Source organism: Galeopterus variegatus, unplaced genomic scaffold (genome assembly GCF_000696425.1).
Source record: "Galeopterus variegatus unplaced genomic scaffold, G_variegatus-3.0.2 Scaffold2290, whole genome shotgun sequence".
Taxonomy (NCBI): domain Eukaryota; kingdom Metazoa; phylum Chordata; class Mammalia; order Dermoptera; family Cynocephalidae; genus Galeopterus; species Galeopterus variegatus.
The window spans coordinates 71740-84033 of NW_007728401.1; the positions used below are offsets into that span (position 1 = coordinate 71740).

The 12294-nt window shown below is 55.0% G+C and overlaps 1 protein-coding gene across 1 annotated transcript in view; it reads right to left on the bottom strand.

Annotated features, from left to right (window-relative positions):
- Positions 1 to 528: 528 nt before the first annotated feature.
- Positions 529 to 12294, bottom strand: part of SCAMP4 (secretory carrier membrane protein 4) — a 22811-nt gene continuing 11045 nt past the window's right edge. Inside the window, exons 3-7 of the mRNA XM_008581185.1 lie at positions 11254 to 11382; positions 10492 to 10648; positions 8515 to 8616; positions 3722 to 3839; positions 529 to 2246 (exon numbers count right to left, since the gene is read on the bottom strand). Of these exons, the coding sequence (XP_008579407.1) occupies positions 2067 to 2246; positions 3722 to 3839; positions 8515 to 8616; positions 10492 to 10648; positions 11254 to 11382 (686 nt within the window). The 3' untranslated portion in view covers positions 529 to 2066. The remainder of the gene's footprint in view (positions 2247 to 3721; positions 3840 to 8514; positions 8617 to 10491; positions 10649 to 11253; positions 11383 to 12294) is intronic.

The window sequence follows — 12294 nt, forward strand, 5'->3', positions numbered from 1 at the left end:
TTTCTAATGAAATCATCCTGGATCATCTGGTGAGCCCCAAATCCAATGAGCCCCACCGACAGACCCCCACCCTCCTGCCCCTGTGCCCCTCCCACCGGGCTTTCTGTTGTAAGATCCCCTTTTTATTTGAGCTTCTTTGATGGTTACTTTTTCTTCATGGCCAATGACGTTGGTTTTACATTTTTCTGCAAATTTCCTTTTCAAATAAAAAACACTGAGCATAAAGGAAACTGCATCATGGTGGCGTGTGTGTGACGTGACGTGAAGAGCGAGGCTGGACCAGGGGTGGGAGGTCCCTGCCCTGAACTCCCTCCCCGTGCACAGGGAAGGCTGGGCCCCCCCGCTGTCGACAGGATCCCAGCAGGGCGCCAGGGAGATGTTGGGCAGAGGGGGCACGGGGCAGGGCCACCTTGTGGCCGGATGCAGCCCAGGTGCACAGGCTCACCTGGCTTTAACCTGCCAGAAGCCACGTGCTGGGGGCTCCCTCGCTGGACAGTCGGCCAGGGAGAAACACGCACACACATGCAGTGCCCTCGCTCGATCTGATGCAGAAAGAGAATTTAATTCCAGAATATTTTCACATAACAAAAACCAGCACAATGTCATGAGAGTGCACAACGCGGCGGGGAGGGGTGGGGGCTGCTGGCGAACCCAGACGCTCTTTCCCACACCCGGCTCATGGCCTCCACCTCACTCCGCGTGGGGGCAGGAGGTGGGCTGGGGCATGGCTGAGGACCCGGGGGTCCCCAGGCTTGGATCTGCAGCCCCGCAGGTTCTCCACCTGGGCTGCCTGCCTGCTGGGAAGACATCCCTGTGTGGTCGGTCGGTGCTGGGGAGGGGGTCCCTGTCCTCCAGGAGGGGCAGCTACCGGGGTGCCCACAAGGACGTGGCCAGTGGGTGGGGAACGGCTGCTGAGGGAACGTTTGTTTCTGGCCCAACCATTATCAAAGGTGCTGCGGGAATCCCCGCGGGATGTGTTCCAGCTCTTCCGACAAAGACAAAACCGTCTCAGTGGCAGTGAGCAGTGACAGGATGGGAGGGGAGAAAAGAGGGGCTGTTTGCTGAAGGCACAGAGATGCGTCACGTCTTGTTTCTTCGTAAAAGGTCATTCTTGGAGGACTCCTGCCTCCTGGGAAACTGTCTCTGCTTCCTGCAGACTGAGAAGGATCCCAACGTCCAGGCAGAAGCATCCAGTCCCCGGTGTCACTCTCCAGTGCTGGGGTACACGTGGCCCACGGACGCTCTGCATCTTCCTATACGTTTGCTTTGTCTGGGGGGGGAGGCCATGCTCCCCACCTGGCCTCTCTCTCCTCCAGCAAAGGAACCGGGTCTTGGATCTCGGGGAGCAGAGGTTGTGCCCAAGGTCCCTGGTTCGAGGAGGGGACCATCTCCAGTAACCACACCAGCTGATGGAGTTCCTGAATCTCTCGGTTATGGGGGAAGAGAGGTGGGGAGGTAGGCTGGGGGCCGGGGAGACGCACAGATCATGGTCGACCTGCTTGGGTGCCCCGTGGGCTGCTCTGTGGAGTCATTAGCTGTGGAAGGGGACTTTGGAGGATAACAAAGCATGGGACTGGGCTGTACAATGAGCCCCTCGGCCACCTGCGGGGACTGCGAGCTGGCGCTGCGAGGCCTCTTCCTGCTTCAGGGCCAGGGAGTCTGCCCTGGTGATGGGTGGGTGGTGGGCAGAGACGGAGCCCAGTGCCAGGAGGGCTCCCGCTTCAGCCGCCGGCTGCTCTGGAAGAACGGGAGGGCGGTCAGCCTGCTGCCACCTCCCTCAGGGGGTGCGGCTGGTCAGCCCCATGCAACCTGGGGAGAAAAGGCTGTGCCTGCTGCGTCATAGACATCACAGCGACCGCACGCTTTTAGGACCAAGAGGGTATCCTTCTGCTGGTGACAGGGTCAGCCAGCAGCCAGGCGGTGCTTGCCCTGGCTGAGGAAGCCCCTGGTTAGGCCCACCTGGGAGGGTGTAGGGACAGACACTCTAGGCCTCACCGGACCGAGGGCGGTGGTGGGAATGGAGGGGCAGGGGGTGGTAGGCGGGCCGCAGGGCTGGCCATCTTCCTCTAAGGCCACTGGCTGCCACTGGCTGGGTAGTTGGGCACAGTGGGGTACTCGGGCAGGCTGTTCCCAGAGAAGTTGTTGTACTGGGCCTCCCGCGATGGAGGGTTCCGCCAAGCACCCGTGCTCCACTCTGTCTGCGCCTTCTGGAAGCTTCCGCCGCCCCCTCGGTAGATCCTGTGCACCTGCAGGGACACAGGACGGGGAGGTGGAGAACAGAAGATCAGTGCATCCATGGATGAGAGAGACCTGCTCTTGGTTAGAGTGAGGCTTCCTTCTCTTCTTGAGTGTCCATAAATAACACCCCTGTTCTTTAACTATAAATAGTCTTTGTAGAAACTTTAGAAAATGCAAGGGGATGGCCGGCCTGTGGCTCACTGGGTGAGCGTGGTGCTGACAACACCAAGCCAAGGGTTGAGATCCCCTCACTGGTCATCTTTAAAAAAAAAAAAGAAAGAAAATGCAGGGGAGCCAAAACTGTGGACTCAGAAGCCCCTGCCATGAGCTCTGGCCCCGGGTCACTTCTCCTGTGTTGATAAAGCCCACAGCCAAGCTAGCATTTCTTTCGTGGAAAGGGCTCATCTGTGGGCATGTCTGGGGGCTTATCTTTCCCTGAGGAGCACAGTCTCCACCACTTCTCCTGTGGCACTGCCAGTCATCGCCATGTGGCATGGCCAGGCCTCAGCTGTTGGGTAGTGACCAAACAACCAGGCACTGGAGGCTGACAGCCCGTTGCATGTCCCTGGCCTGACATTTGGGCCATCAGTGAGTTTGAATGTGCAAAGCCGCTTGGGCAGAGCTGGCACAGGAAAACACACAATAAACTCGTTATAATCATTAGTTGTCTATCCCAGGCCGTGGGATCCACTCTTCTTTGGGCATGTCTGTGACAGTTTCCCGGCAGAGACTGCTAGTGATGGACTGCAGACATGCCACCACACAGAATGACTGTGCCTGCCTGCCCCGGCCACACCTCTGAGAACACTAGCTGTCCTATTTCTAGAAACCGTAGTCATTTCAGTAAGCAAAAAATGAGGGCTGGCCAGTAGTTCACTTGGTAGAGCAGGGTACTGATAACACCAAGGTCAAGGGTTCGGATCCCGTACTGGCCAACCACCAACAAAAAAGCAAAAAAATGGCATTTGATGTCCTTGACTCTGAGCCCAGTTGAACACCTTTGTTATTTCCCAATGGAATTCATCTCTTGCTGTGCAACTGTCTGTCTACCTGCATTAAATATCGATTTCTTCAGTGGGGGCAGGGGATGGGGATGCAGAACAGAGGTGGCCCAGGGCTGTGTCCTCAGGACACCAGGCAGCTGTGAGGCCCCCCACTGGGGTTAGGAACCTGGGCTTGGGGGGGCACCCTCACTGGCAGGAGGGGCTCAAGCACACCTTCCTTCTGGAGTCTGGAATCTCACACCTGCCAGGCAGAGGGGGCTACGTGAACCACCCCCACATAACACCCCCGGGCTCTAGGTCTCTGTGCACTTCTCTGGGATGACACATCATATATGTCACAATGGCCCATTGCTGGGGATGGAGCACGTCCTGCCCAACTCCCCTGGGGGAGGATTCTGGAAGCCACGTCTGGGCTCCCCCAAGGTCACAAACCTAGGATGGTCAGATGAGCATGGGAACTCGGGGAGGGCTGGACTCACCTTCATGATCACAATGGCCATCATGGCAGCCGACAGGGAGAACATGATGGCCGGCAGCAGCATGACCACGGCAGCCCCAACGCTGTTCTGGAAGAACCCGATTGCTGCCAGCCAACCACTGCAGGGGCGAAAGAAAGTGTGGGCTCCAGCACGCCCCAGACAGGGTGCACTGTCCTTCCTATGTAAAGAGCTCTGACAAATCAACAAGAAAAAGATAAACAACTCTTGGAGAAATGGACAATCCATACAAGGACAACTATGTTGTCCTATGTAGGAAATGATGCCCAAGCCCACCATGAAGACATGCAAGTGAGAACAACCTGTCACTTTTCTGCCATCACACCAGCAAGCTTCACGTGTGTGCAGGAATGGAGAAATGAGCACTACCCTGTTAGTGACTCTTTGAGGAGGGCAAGTGGACATTGGCTATGAAAAGACTTAAATGCTTAGTTATTTTACCCCTTGTAGTCCACTTCTAAGAATTTATCCTACGGAACTGTTTATAATAATGAAACGGAGAATAACCTAAATGTGCACTGTCTGAGAGCAACGCAAACGTAAATTATGCCACTTCCACACAGCGGAGTGTTAAGGAGACATTCAAAAAACAAGAATGGAGGGCCGGCCCTGTGGTTCACTCGGGAGAGTGCGGTGCTGGTAGCACCGAGGCCGCAGGTTCAGATCCTATAAAGGGATGGCCGGTGTGCTCACTGGCTGAGCGTGGTACAGACCAAACCATGCCAAGGGTTGCGATCCCCTTACTGGTCAGGGAAAAAAAAAAAAGTCTGTGTACGGAAGAACATTCAACATTCATCGGGTGTCCATTCACCTGGTAGAGGGCAGGAACTATGGTATCTTTGTGCTATTTTCTAAACAGGTAATAAAACCACAAGTTTAAAATTCAGGAAACTTAAGAGAATAGACAACTAATAACATCCGTCTTGCAGACTCCCCTCCCCAGCCTGCAGGCAACCAGCATAACCGTCTACTGTGGGTCCTAAAAAGTGTGCAAAGATGTGTGCATACGTGTGTAGGTGGGCATACGATGCATGCACCCCTGCCTGCGAAACAGCAGCACCTGTGCACGCGGGCTGCTCACCTGCTCTCTATGTGGTGGTTTTGCTCAGAGCTTCCCATAGCAGTGCGTGAAAGGCCTTCATGTTCTCTTTGCCATTTGAAAATTTTTCTTCTTGGGGCCGGCCCGGTGGCGCACTGCTATAGTGCGCCGCTTGGGAAGCGCGGTGGCGCTCCCCCCGAGGGTTCGGATCCCACATACAGACCGGTTCCCGCTCACTGGCTGAGCGAGGCATGGGAGCAACACTGAGGGTTGCGATCCCGTTGCCGGTCCCGGTCTGGTACGGGGGCGACACTGAGGGTTGCGATCCGTTGCCGGACACGGAAAAAAACAAAAAGGAAAAAAAAAATTTTTTCTTCTTTCTTCTATTTTTTTTTTTTTTTTTTTTAAAAAGATGACCGGTAAGGGGATCTCAACCCTTGGCTTGGTGTTGTCAGCACCACGCTCAGCCAGTGAGCAAACCGGCCATCCCTATATAGGATCCGAACCCGTGGCCTTGGTGTTATAAGCACCGCACTCTGCCGAGTGAGCCATGGGCCGGCCCTCTTCTTTCTATTTTTAAAATAAACTTCCATTCTGGAATAACTTTAGGTTTACAGAAAGTGGCCAGACGCTGCAGAGAGCTCCCACATGACTCAGTGGCATGGCCACCTTCCCAGGCTCCACATCAACGTGTGTGGCATGCCTAAGGCGCAGATGCACTGCTCAGATGCCAGGGCCACCTGCAGAAGCCAGGGCCCAGCAGCCCCATGCTGCCTGGATGGGGCCACCTCACGTTGACTCAGCCAGGCCCCACTAAGGGTCAACTGTGCAGGTTGTTTCCAGCCCTCAGCGACCACAAATAATGCTGTGGCTCATAATCTGGAGCTGTCACCCACAGCGAAAGATGGGGCAGTGGTCGAGCCACTCAGGGCATGGCGGGTTGTCACGATTTGCCCCACTGGCAGCACACCAATTGTGGGACCTCTGTTAGCCAGTGTGGACACGAAGCTGCCCTGGCATTGGGCCGTCCTCTATACACCCAAGGCTGGGTGGCCTCCTCCTCTCTAAAGACCACCTGCATTTCCTTGTCTGAGACTGTTCACTTTAGCCATCTTGGGCTTTGGCACGTGCTAGGGTTTCTCATACTGATCTTTAGGAAACAACCCAATGTTTCAAGAAAAGGAGAGCTGGGTCACTGCCGTCCAGTGTGCGTGAGGAGGGAGAGGCCAGAGGAGCTTCTGCAAGTCCCGTCATGGGCTGGCTCCATGCTGGGTGACAGGGACCTGCAGAAGCCTGTGCACCTGCCTGTATTCCGATTTGACACACAGCTAAGGAGAAGTGTACCAAACACAATTCAGTACCCTGAACAGCAGAATGGCATGGATGGAAAAGCCGGGCAGACCTGAAGCAGCCCGCAGCTTCGTGAGCGGCACGGCCCCCATGCAAAGCTCTCGGATGTGCCGGAGAGGAGATGCTAGCAGGGCAGCTGGGCAGGGGGACAGGGCGCTCCGTCCGATCTCGCTCCAAAGTTCCCAGTGTATCTGAGAACCCAGCAGTAAGTGCAGAACACGTGGGGCAGGGTAAGCACTTCTGTGTGTCTGACGTCAGGGCATTGCTGTTAGCTTCTTAGGGTGATGACTGTATTGGGGCTGCACACACATTTTACATATTTTTAAAGTCTTTCCCTATCAGAGATCCACATGGAAATGTCCCACGGGCTAGGCTGCCAGTTTTCTCCCAGATCCCAGGAGGGGGGAGACTCCAGGTGGGAGGGATCCTCAGGAGGGGTAACAGACCCCGGGAGGGGGCAGACCACAATGTACTACCTCCTCTGCCCTCCAGACTCAGATCAGGACCCAGACCCAGGAGTGCACCAGCAAAGGGCAAAGGCCATACTGATGTCTGTGCACGGCTCTTCCACGCGAGGGAGAGAACGAACCTCACTTTGCAGGGAAGGGAATGATGCTTAAAAGACAGGCGACACATGTCCTAGAAATGACCTGTAGTGGATTGAATTATGTCTCCCCAAAATTCACTGAAGTTTAATTGTATCCCCCAAGCTTTATGTATTAGAAACTTAGCCCCCACTGGGACTGTTAAGAGGGTGGGAGATCCTATGATGGTCATTGAAAGGTGGAGCCTTGAAGAGGTGATTAGATTGTAGGACCTGCAGTAGTGAATGGACTAAAAATGGTGGTCAGGGGCATGGTTCTGACGGCTTTAAAAGGAGAGCACATGAGAATCTGTCTCTCTCTGCTCTCTCTGCTTCCACCATCTTGCAATATGAGACCCCTGGGTCACTGTTGCCACCACCAGGTGGACTTTGGACTTCCTAGCCTTGGAATCTGTAAGCAATAAATTTGATTTTCTTTATAAATCACCCAGTTCCGTGTACTTTGGTATAAGCAACAAAAATGGACTAATATAGACCCTAAGTGAGAAGTGGACGATTTCAACTCTGCACAGGAGCAGAGCACAGGAGCAGATGGACAGAAGGAAGGAAGCCACATGAGCGAGGCTTAAATCCATGCGGGAGGCCTCAGATCACAAAGAAAGTGACCAGCTCAGCATGCGGAGGACAGGCCGGCAGTGCTCCCCAGACAGAGAACAACCCTGACGTGGAACACAAGGGCAACGGATGCCCCGTGCGGAGCGGCAGAAGAAACAGAACAAGCAGAACAAGAGACCTGGACGAGGTGGCCCAGGAGGCCAGCCTGGCCACGCAGACTCGGAAAGCTCCTGCCGGTCCGAGAGAACGTGACAGAGACCCACGTCGGGACACACTGGGGCAGCACACGAGCTGAGAGGGCAAAACAAACAGCTCTGCCGGCACCGAGAAAACAAGAGAACAAAAGAAAGGCTGGGCTCGGTATCTCATGGCACGCCAAATGCCACAAGCTGTGACCAGCTGAGTAACAGTCGCCCCAAGGATGTCCCCATCTTGACCCCTGGGACCTGTGGATACGTCACGTCCTGTGGCAGAAGAGACTCTGCAGATGGGATGAAGTTAAAGACCTTGAGATGGGAGGTCATCCTGGGTTACCTGGGGGCCCAGTGTCCTCACAGGGTCCTCATAAGAGGGGGCAGGAGGGTCAGAGTCGGAGAGAGACTGGATGATGCGCTGCTGGCTTTACAGACGGAGGAAGGGGCCACGCACGAGGGCTGTGGGTGCCTCTAGAAGGTGGGAAAGGAGGACACGGGTCCTCCCCTGGAGCCTCCAGGAGGGACCAGCCCTGCCCACAGCTTGCCTTTAGTCTTCTGACCTCCAGAACTATTAGAGGATAAACATTTTGTTTTAAGTCACTCAGTTTGAGGTCCTTTGTTACAGAAGCCACAGAAGCTTCACAGAACATGCTAAAAGCAAACAAACATAAGACAGGGAGAAGACGCCAGCATTTCAAGAGTGTCTCTCTAGATAATGGCGTTTCAAGTGGGGCCACTAGTTGTCCTTCTCCAGGGGCACAGTGCTGGGCTGTGCTTCCCCGTCTCCCCAGCAGCCAGGTGTGGCTGGGTAACAAGTGTTATGGCCGACAGGATGTGGGCGAGCCTCCTGCGGAGCAGACGCCCCCACCCCTGCACACCACCTCCTTGGACTGCTCGCCACAGCAGGGAGCAGATGTCTGTCCCCAGGCACTTCGCGCTTCAGGTCTGTGCGACCCAGCCCGCAGCCTGCGCTGGCCGACGTGCACACAGTATCCACGCGCGCCACTTGCAACACTTAGGGAGGAAAGCTCACCATGCACCCCATCCTGAGAAGCCGATCGCCTGGATGACAGTCAGGACAAACTGGGCTCCAAAGATAAAGAAAAACGCCATGAAGTTAAAGGAGCTGTCGGCTCTGCAGAGAGACAGGAAACACAGCTGTTAGTCACCTCGGCCCAGCCCTCCCAGATGCCCACCCACAAGCAAGTGGCTGGCAGGAAGGGCAGGCCCGGGGCCCTCTCACCTGTTTAGATATTGACACATGCACTATCATGCACAATCATGCACTATCACACGTGTGCTCACACTGCGCTCTGACCACAAAGGGTCACAGCATGGCTCCTTAGCAAGATGCCACAACCCCCTCGTCTAAGCTGGTTAGAACTTAAGAGGTTCTAACGCTCTCTGAAGATGTTGCCATGCCCAGCGTGGCAGGCTGTGGAGGAGACTGCAGGGAAGGGTGGGGAGAGGCAGAGAAGCTTCTGGAAGCTCAGGACTGCTTCCTGGCTCTTCCTGAAGCCCAGCTGTGCTCTGGTTTGCGGCTGCCCCAAGCCAGCCCCTGACATTCAGCCCCTTTGTGCTTCAGCAAACATGAGTGGGCATCTGTTTCCTGTCTTCAAGGAGAGCCTTCCTGACTCACGCTAAGTGGCTGAGATCAGGGGCCATCTGGGGTGAAAACGACACAGGGCTGAGTGCAGGGGGGTGGGCTGGGGGCACATGCTCACAGCAGATGATGCTTGATAACCACCACAGGGTGCACACAGCCTAGTGTCCACACACAGATGAACAGACACACACAGTGCGGCCCATCCACACACTGGAACATCACTCAGCCATGAAAAGGAACGAGGCTCTGACACATGCTAGCACATGGATGGACCTCGAACACATCACACTCAGTGACAGATGCCAGACACAAAAGGCCACACAGTGTGTGATTCCATTTACATGAAATGTCCAGAACAGGCTAATCCACAGAGACAGGAAGTGGACTCCTGGTTGCTGGGGGCTGGGCAAGGGGATGGGAGTGACTGCTGATGGGGACAGGGCTTCCTTTTGGGGTGATGAGAAACTTATGGAATTAGGGGTGCTGGCTGCATGTAAGAAAATAATCTAAGTGATTCATTTTCAGAAATGACTTATCTGAGGGTGTTTTAACTGATTCAGGCCCAGCCCGAAAGTTGTCTGACTGGTCCAGCCCACTCCCGGAGGGCTGCTGAACAGGTAGAGCTCTCCTTGACATGGTAATGAGTTACTAGCCACCACTGATTTTTTCATTTCCTGGTGTTTCTCCCTTCACAGGGCTTAAGCGGGCCTTTTTCACGGGCTTGTCCTGAGCCCTCAGACAAAGGAATTCCTTGCAAGGGGGTAATAAATCTTAGGCGTCGTTCAGGAAGATTTCGTACCCTGTAGTACTCAGCCAATGAGGAAGTGGGGGGAGGGATTTGTGTACTAAGGAATAAATTGCTATAGCCTTTTTCCATCTGCCTGTCCCATTCACAGACACCCGAACCTTGCAAGGCCGTCATTAAAGTCTCACTTCGCTGTATGTCATGTCTCTGTGTCCATCCTTTGGCATTTAGATGGGTGAGGGCATCTCTCACGCTGCACAAATCTGTGAAAGTACTAAATGCCACTGCGTTGTACACTTTAAGTATGTGGTATGTGAAGTGTATCTTAATGAAGTTTTTATCAGCAGGCAGCAGGGGGATTTGGCCTATGGCTGGAGCTTGCCAACTCCTGATAGAAACTCTCACTCTGACCAGACAAGAGAAAGGGGCAGTTACTAACAACAGCGCCAGGGCCCCATGAGTAGACCAGAACTGTCCTGGGCAAGCCAGGGCCAGGTTCCCTCTGTGTGAGAAACAGTGGCAAAAACAGAACACACGTGGGAAGGTATCTCGGTCACTAGCAATTCTGAGCAGACTATTTGTGCTGGATGCTTCCCAAGACCCCCCGAGAGTGCAGTGCAGGCACAGGCTGGCCTTGTGCCCTGGCGGCTCCCACTCACCGGAAGGCCTTGTAGACGGGTCGGAACCAGCACACGTAGCCACAGGGGCTGAACAGCAGCAGCCAGACCAAGGCCAGGCCAAAGTTGGCTCCCGAGCCACCACCGATCCACCAGGCCAGGCAGGCGATGAGGTTGACCGCGAGGGTAGCACAGTAAACTGAGGTAAAAATGTGAACAGGAGGCTGAGCTGGGACACCTGCCGGGCCATAGGGACATTTGTGGGGCCCTGGAGACACCTGCTGGACACTGAGGACACCTGTGGGTCACAGGGTTGCCTGCTGGGCACTGGGGACTCACGTCTGCCCATCCCATCCAAGCCTCACTCCCCCACATGACAGCTGAGCTGGGTGAGCTGGGGCATCGGAGCCAGGCCCAGGATGCCAGCCTTGTTCACCGCAGGGACCATGGGGCCCAGAGATGGGCTCAGGTGGACAGAGAGTTCCTACCTGGGCTGCTGTGTCCACCCAACGATGCCACCTCAAGACAGAGTTTTATTACAGAGACAGGACATAGTCCAGGCTTCACAGCCCGCGTGGACAGAGAGTTCCTACCTGGGCTGCTGTGTCCACCCAATGATGCCACCTCAAGACAGAGTTTTATTACAGAGACAGGACATAGTCCAGGCTTCACAGCCCGAAGACAGGCAGCTCCATCGCCTGTTAGTCTCAGGGTTCAACCGGGTGCCCCTTGCCCTTGGCACCTGTGCTGGAACCAGCCCTGCCTCCCACTCGCCCCATGCTGCCCAGCCTGCCCATGGCTCACACATCCACAGCCGGTAGATCCTCTTCACCAGCACCTGGTGCTCAATGGGGATCTCATCGGAGAAGTTCTGGTAGAAGCAGGGCTTCAGGGGGATAAACCCAGGCAGGGGCGGGAAGTTGTTCTCCTTTTCTGCAGGAGAGAGAACCCCACGGACAAAACCATGCTGTGGGAGGCCCAAAGATGGCCCCCAAAGACAGCCCTGTCCTGATCTCTGGAGCCTGTGGATACATCACCTCCCATGGCAAAGGGACTCCGCAGATGGGATGGAGCTAAGTACCTTAAGATGGAACATGATCCTGGGTTATTCAGGGGCCCAGTGTCCTCAAAGGGTCCTCATAAGAGGGGGCAGGAAGGTCAGAGGCAGAGACTGGAAGACGCTGCGCTGCTGGCTTTGCAGATGGAAGAAAGGGCCATGCGCCGAGGGCTGCAGGAGCCTCTAGAAGCTGGGAAAGGAGGACATGGGTCCTGCCCTGGAGCCTCCAGGAGGCACAGCCCTGCCCACACTTTGACTTTAGCCCAGTGAGGCCTTTGTCAGACTCCGACCTCCAGAACTGCCCACTATCAAATTTCACTGTTTTAAGTCACTATGATTGTGATAGTTTCTTACAACAGCCACAGGAGATTAATATACAGACTCAGCGGGCGGAGTCCAAATGCTGTGGACATGTGTGACTCCAGGGAAGGTGCCGGCGAGTAGAGTGCAGTCGCTTCCTGGGGCTTCCATAACAAAGCACTACAATCTGGGGGGTTAAAACAGCAGAGATTTACGCTCTCCCAGTTCTGGAGAACAGAAGTCTAAAGTCCAGGTGGGGCAGCACCATGCTCCCTCTGAAGGCTCCAGGGGAGGGTCCTTCCTGCCTCTTCCAGCTTCTGCGGCTTCAGGTGTCCCTTGGCTTGTGGCTGTGTCCCTCCAGTCTCTGCCTCTGCCTTCACACTGTCTGCTCTGTGTCTGTGTCCAAATTTCCCTCTTCTTTTTTTTTTTAAAGGATGACCGGTAAGGGGATCTCAACCCTTGGCTTGGTGTTGTCAGCACCACGCTCA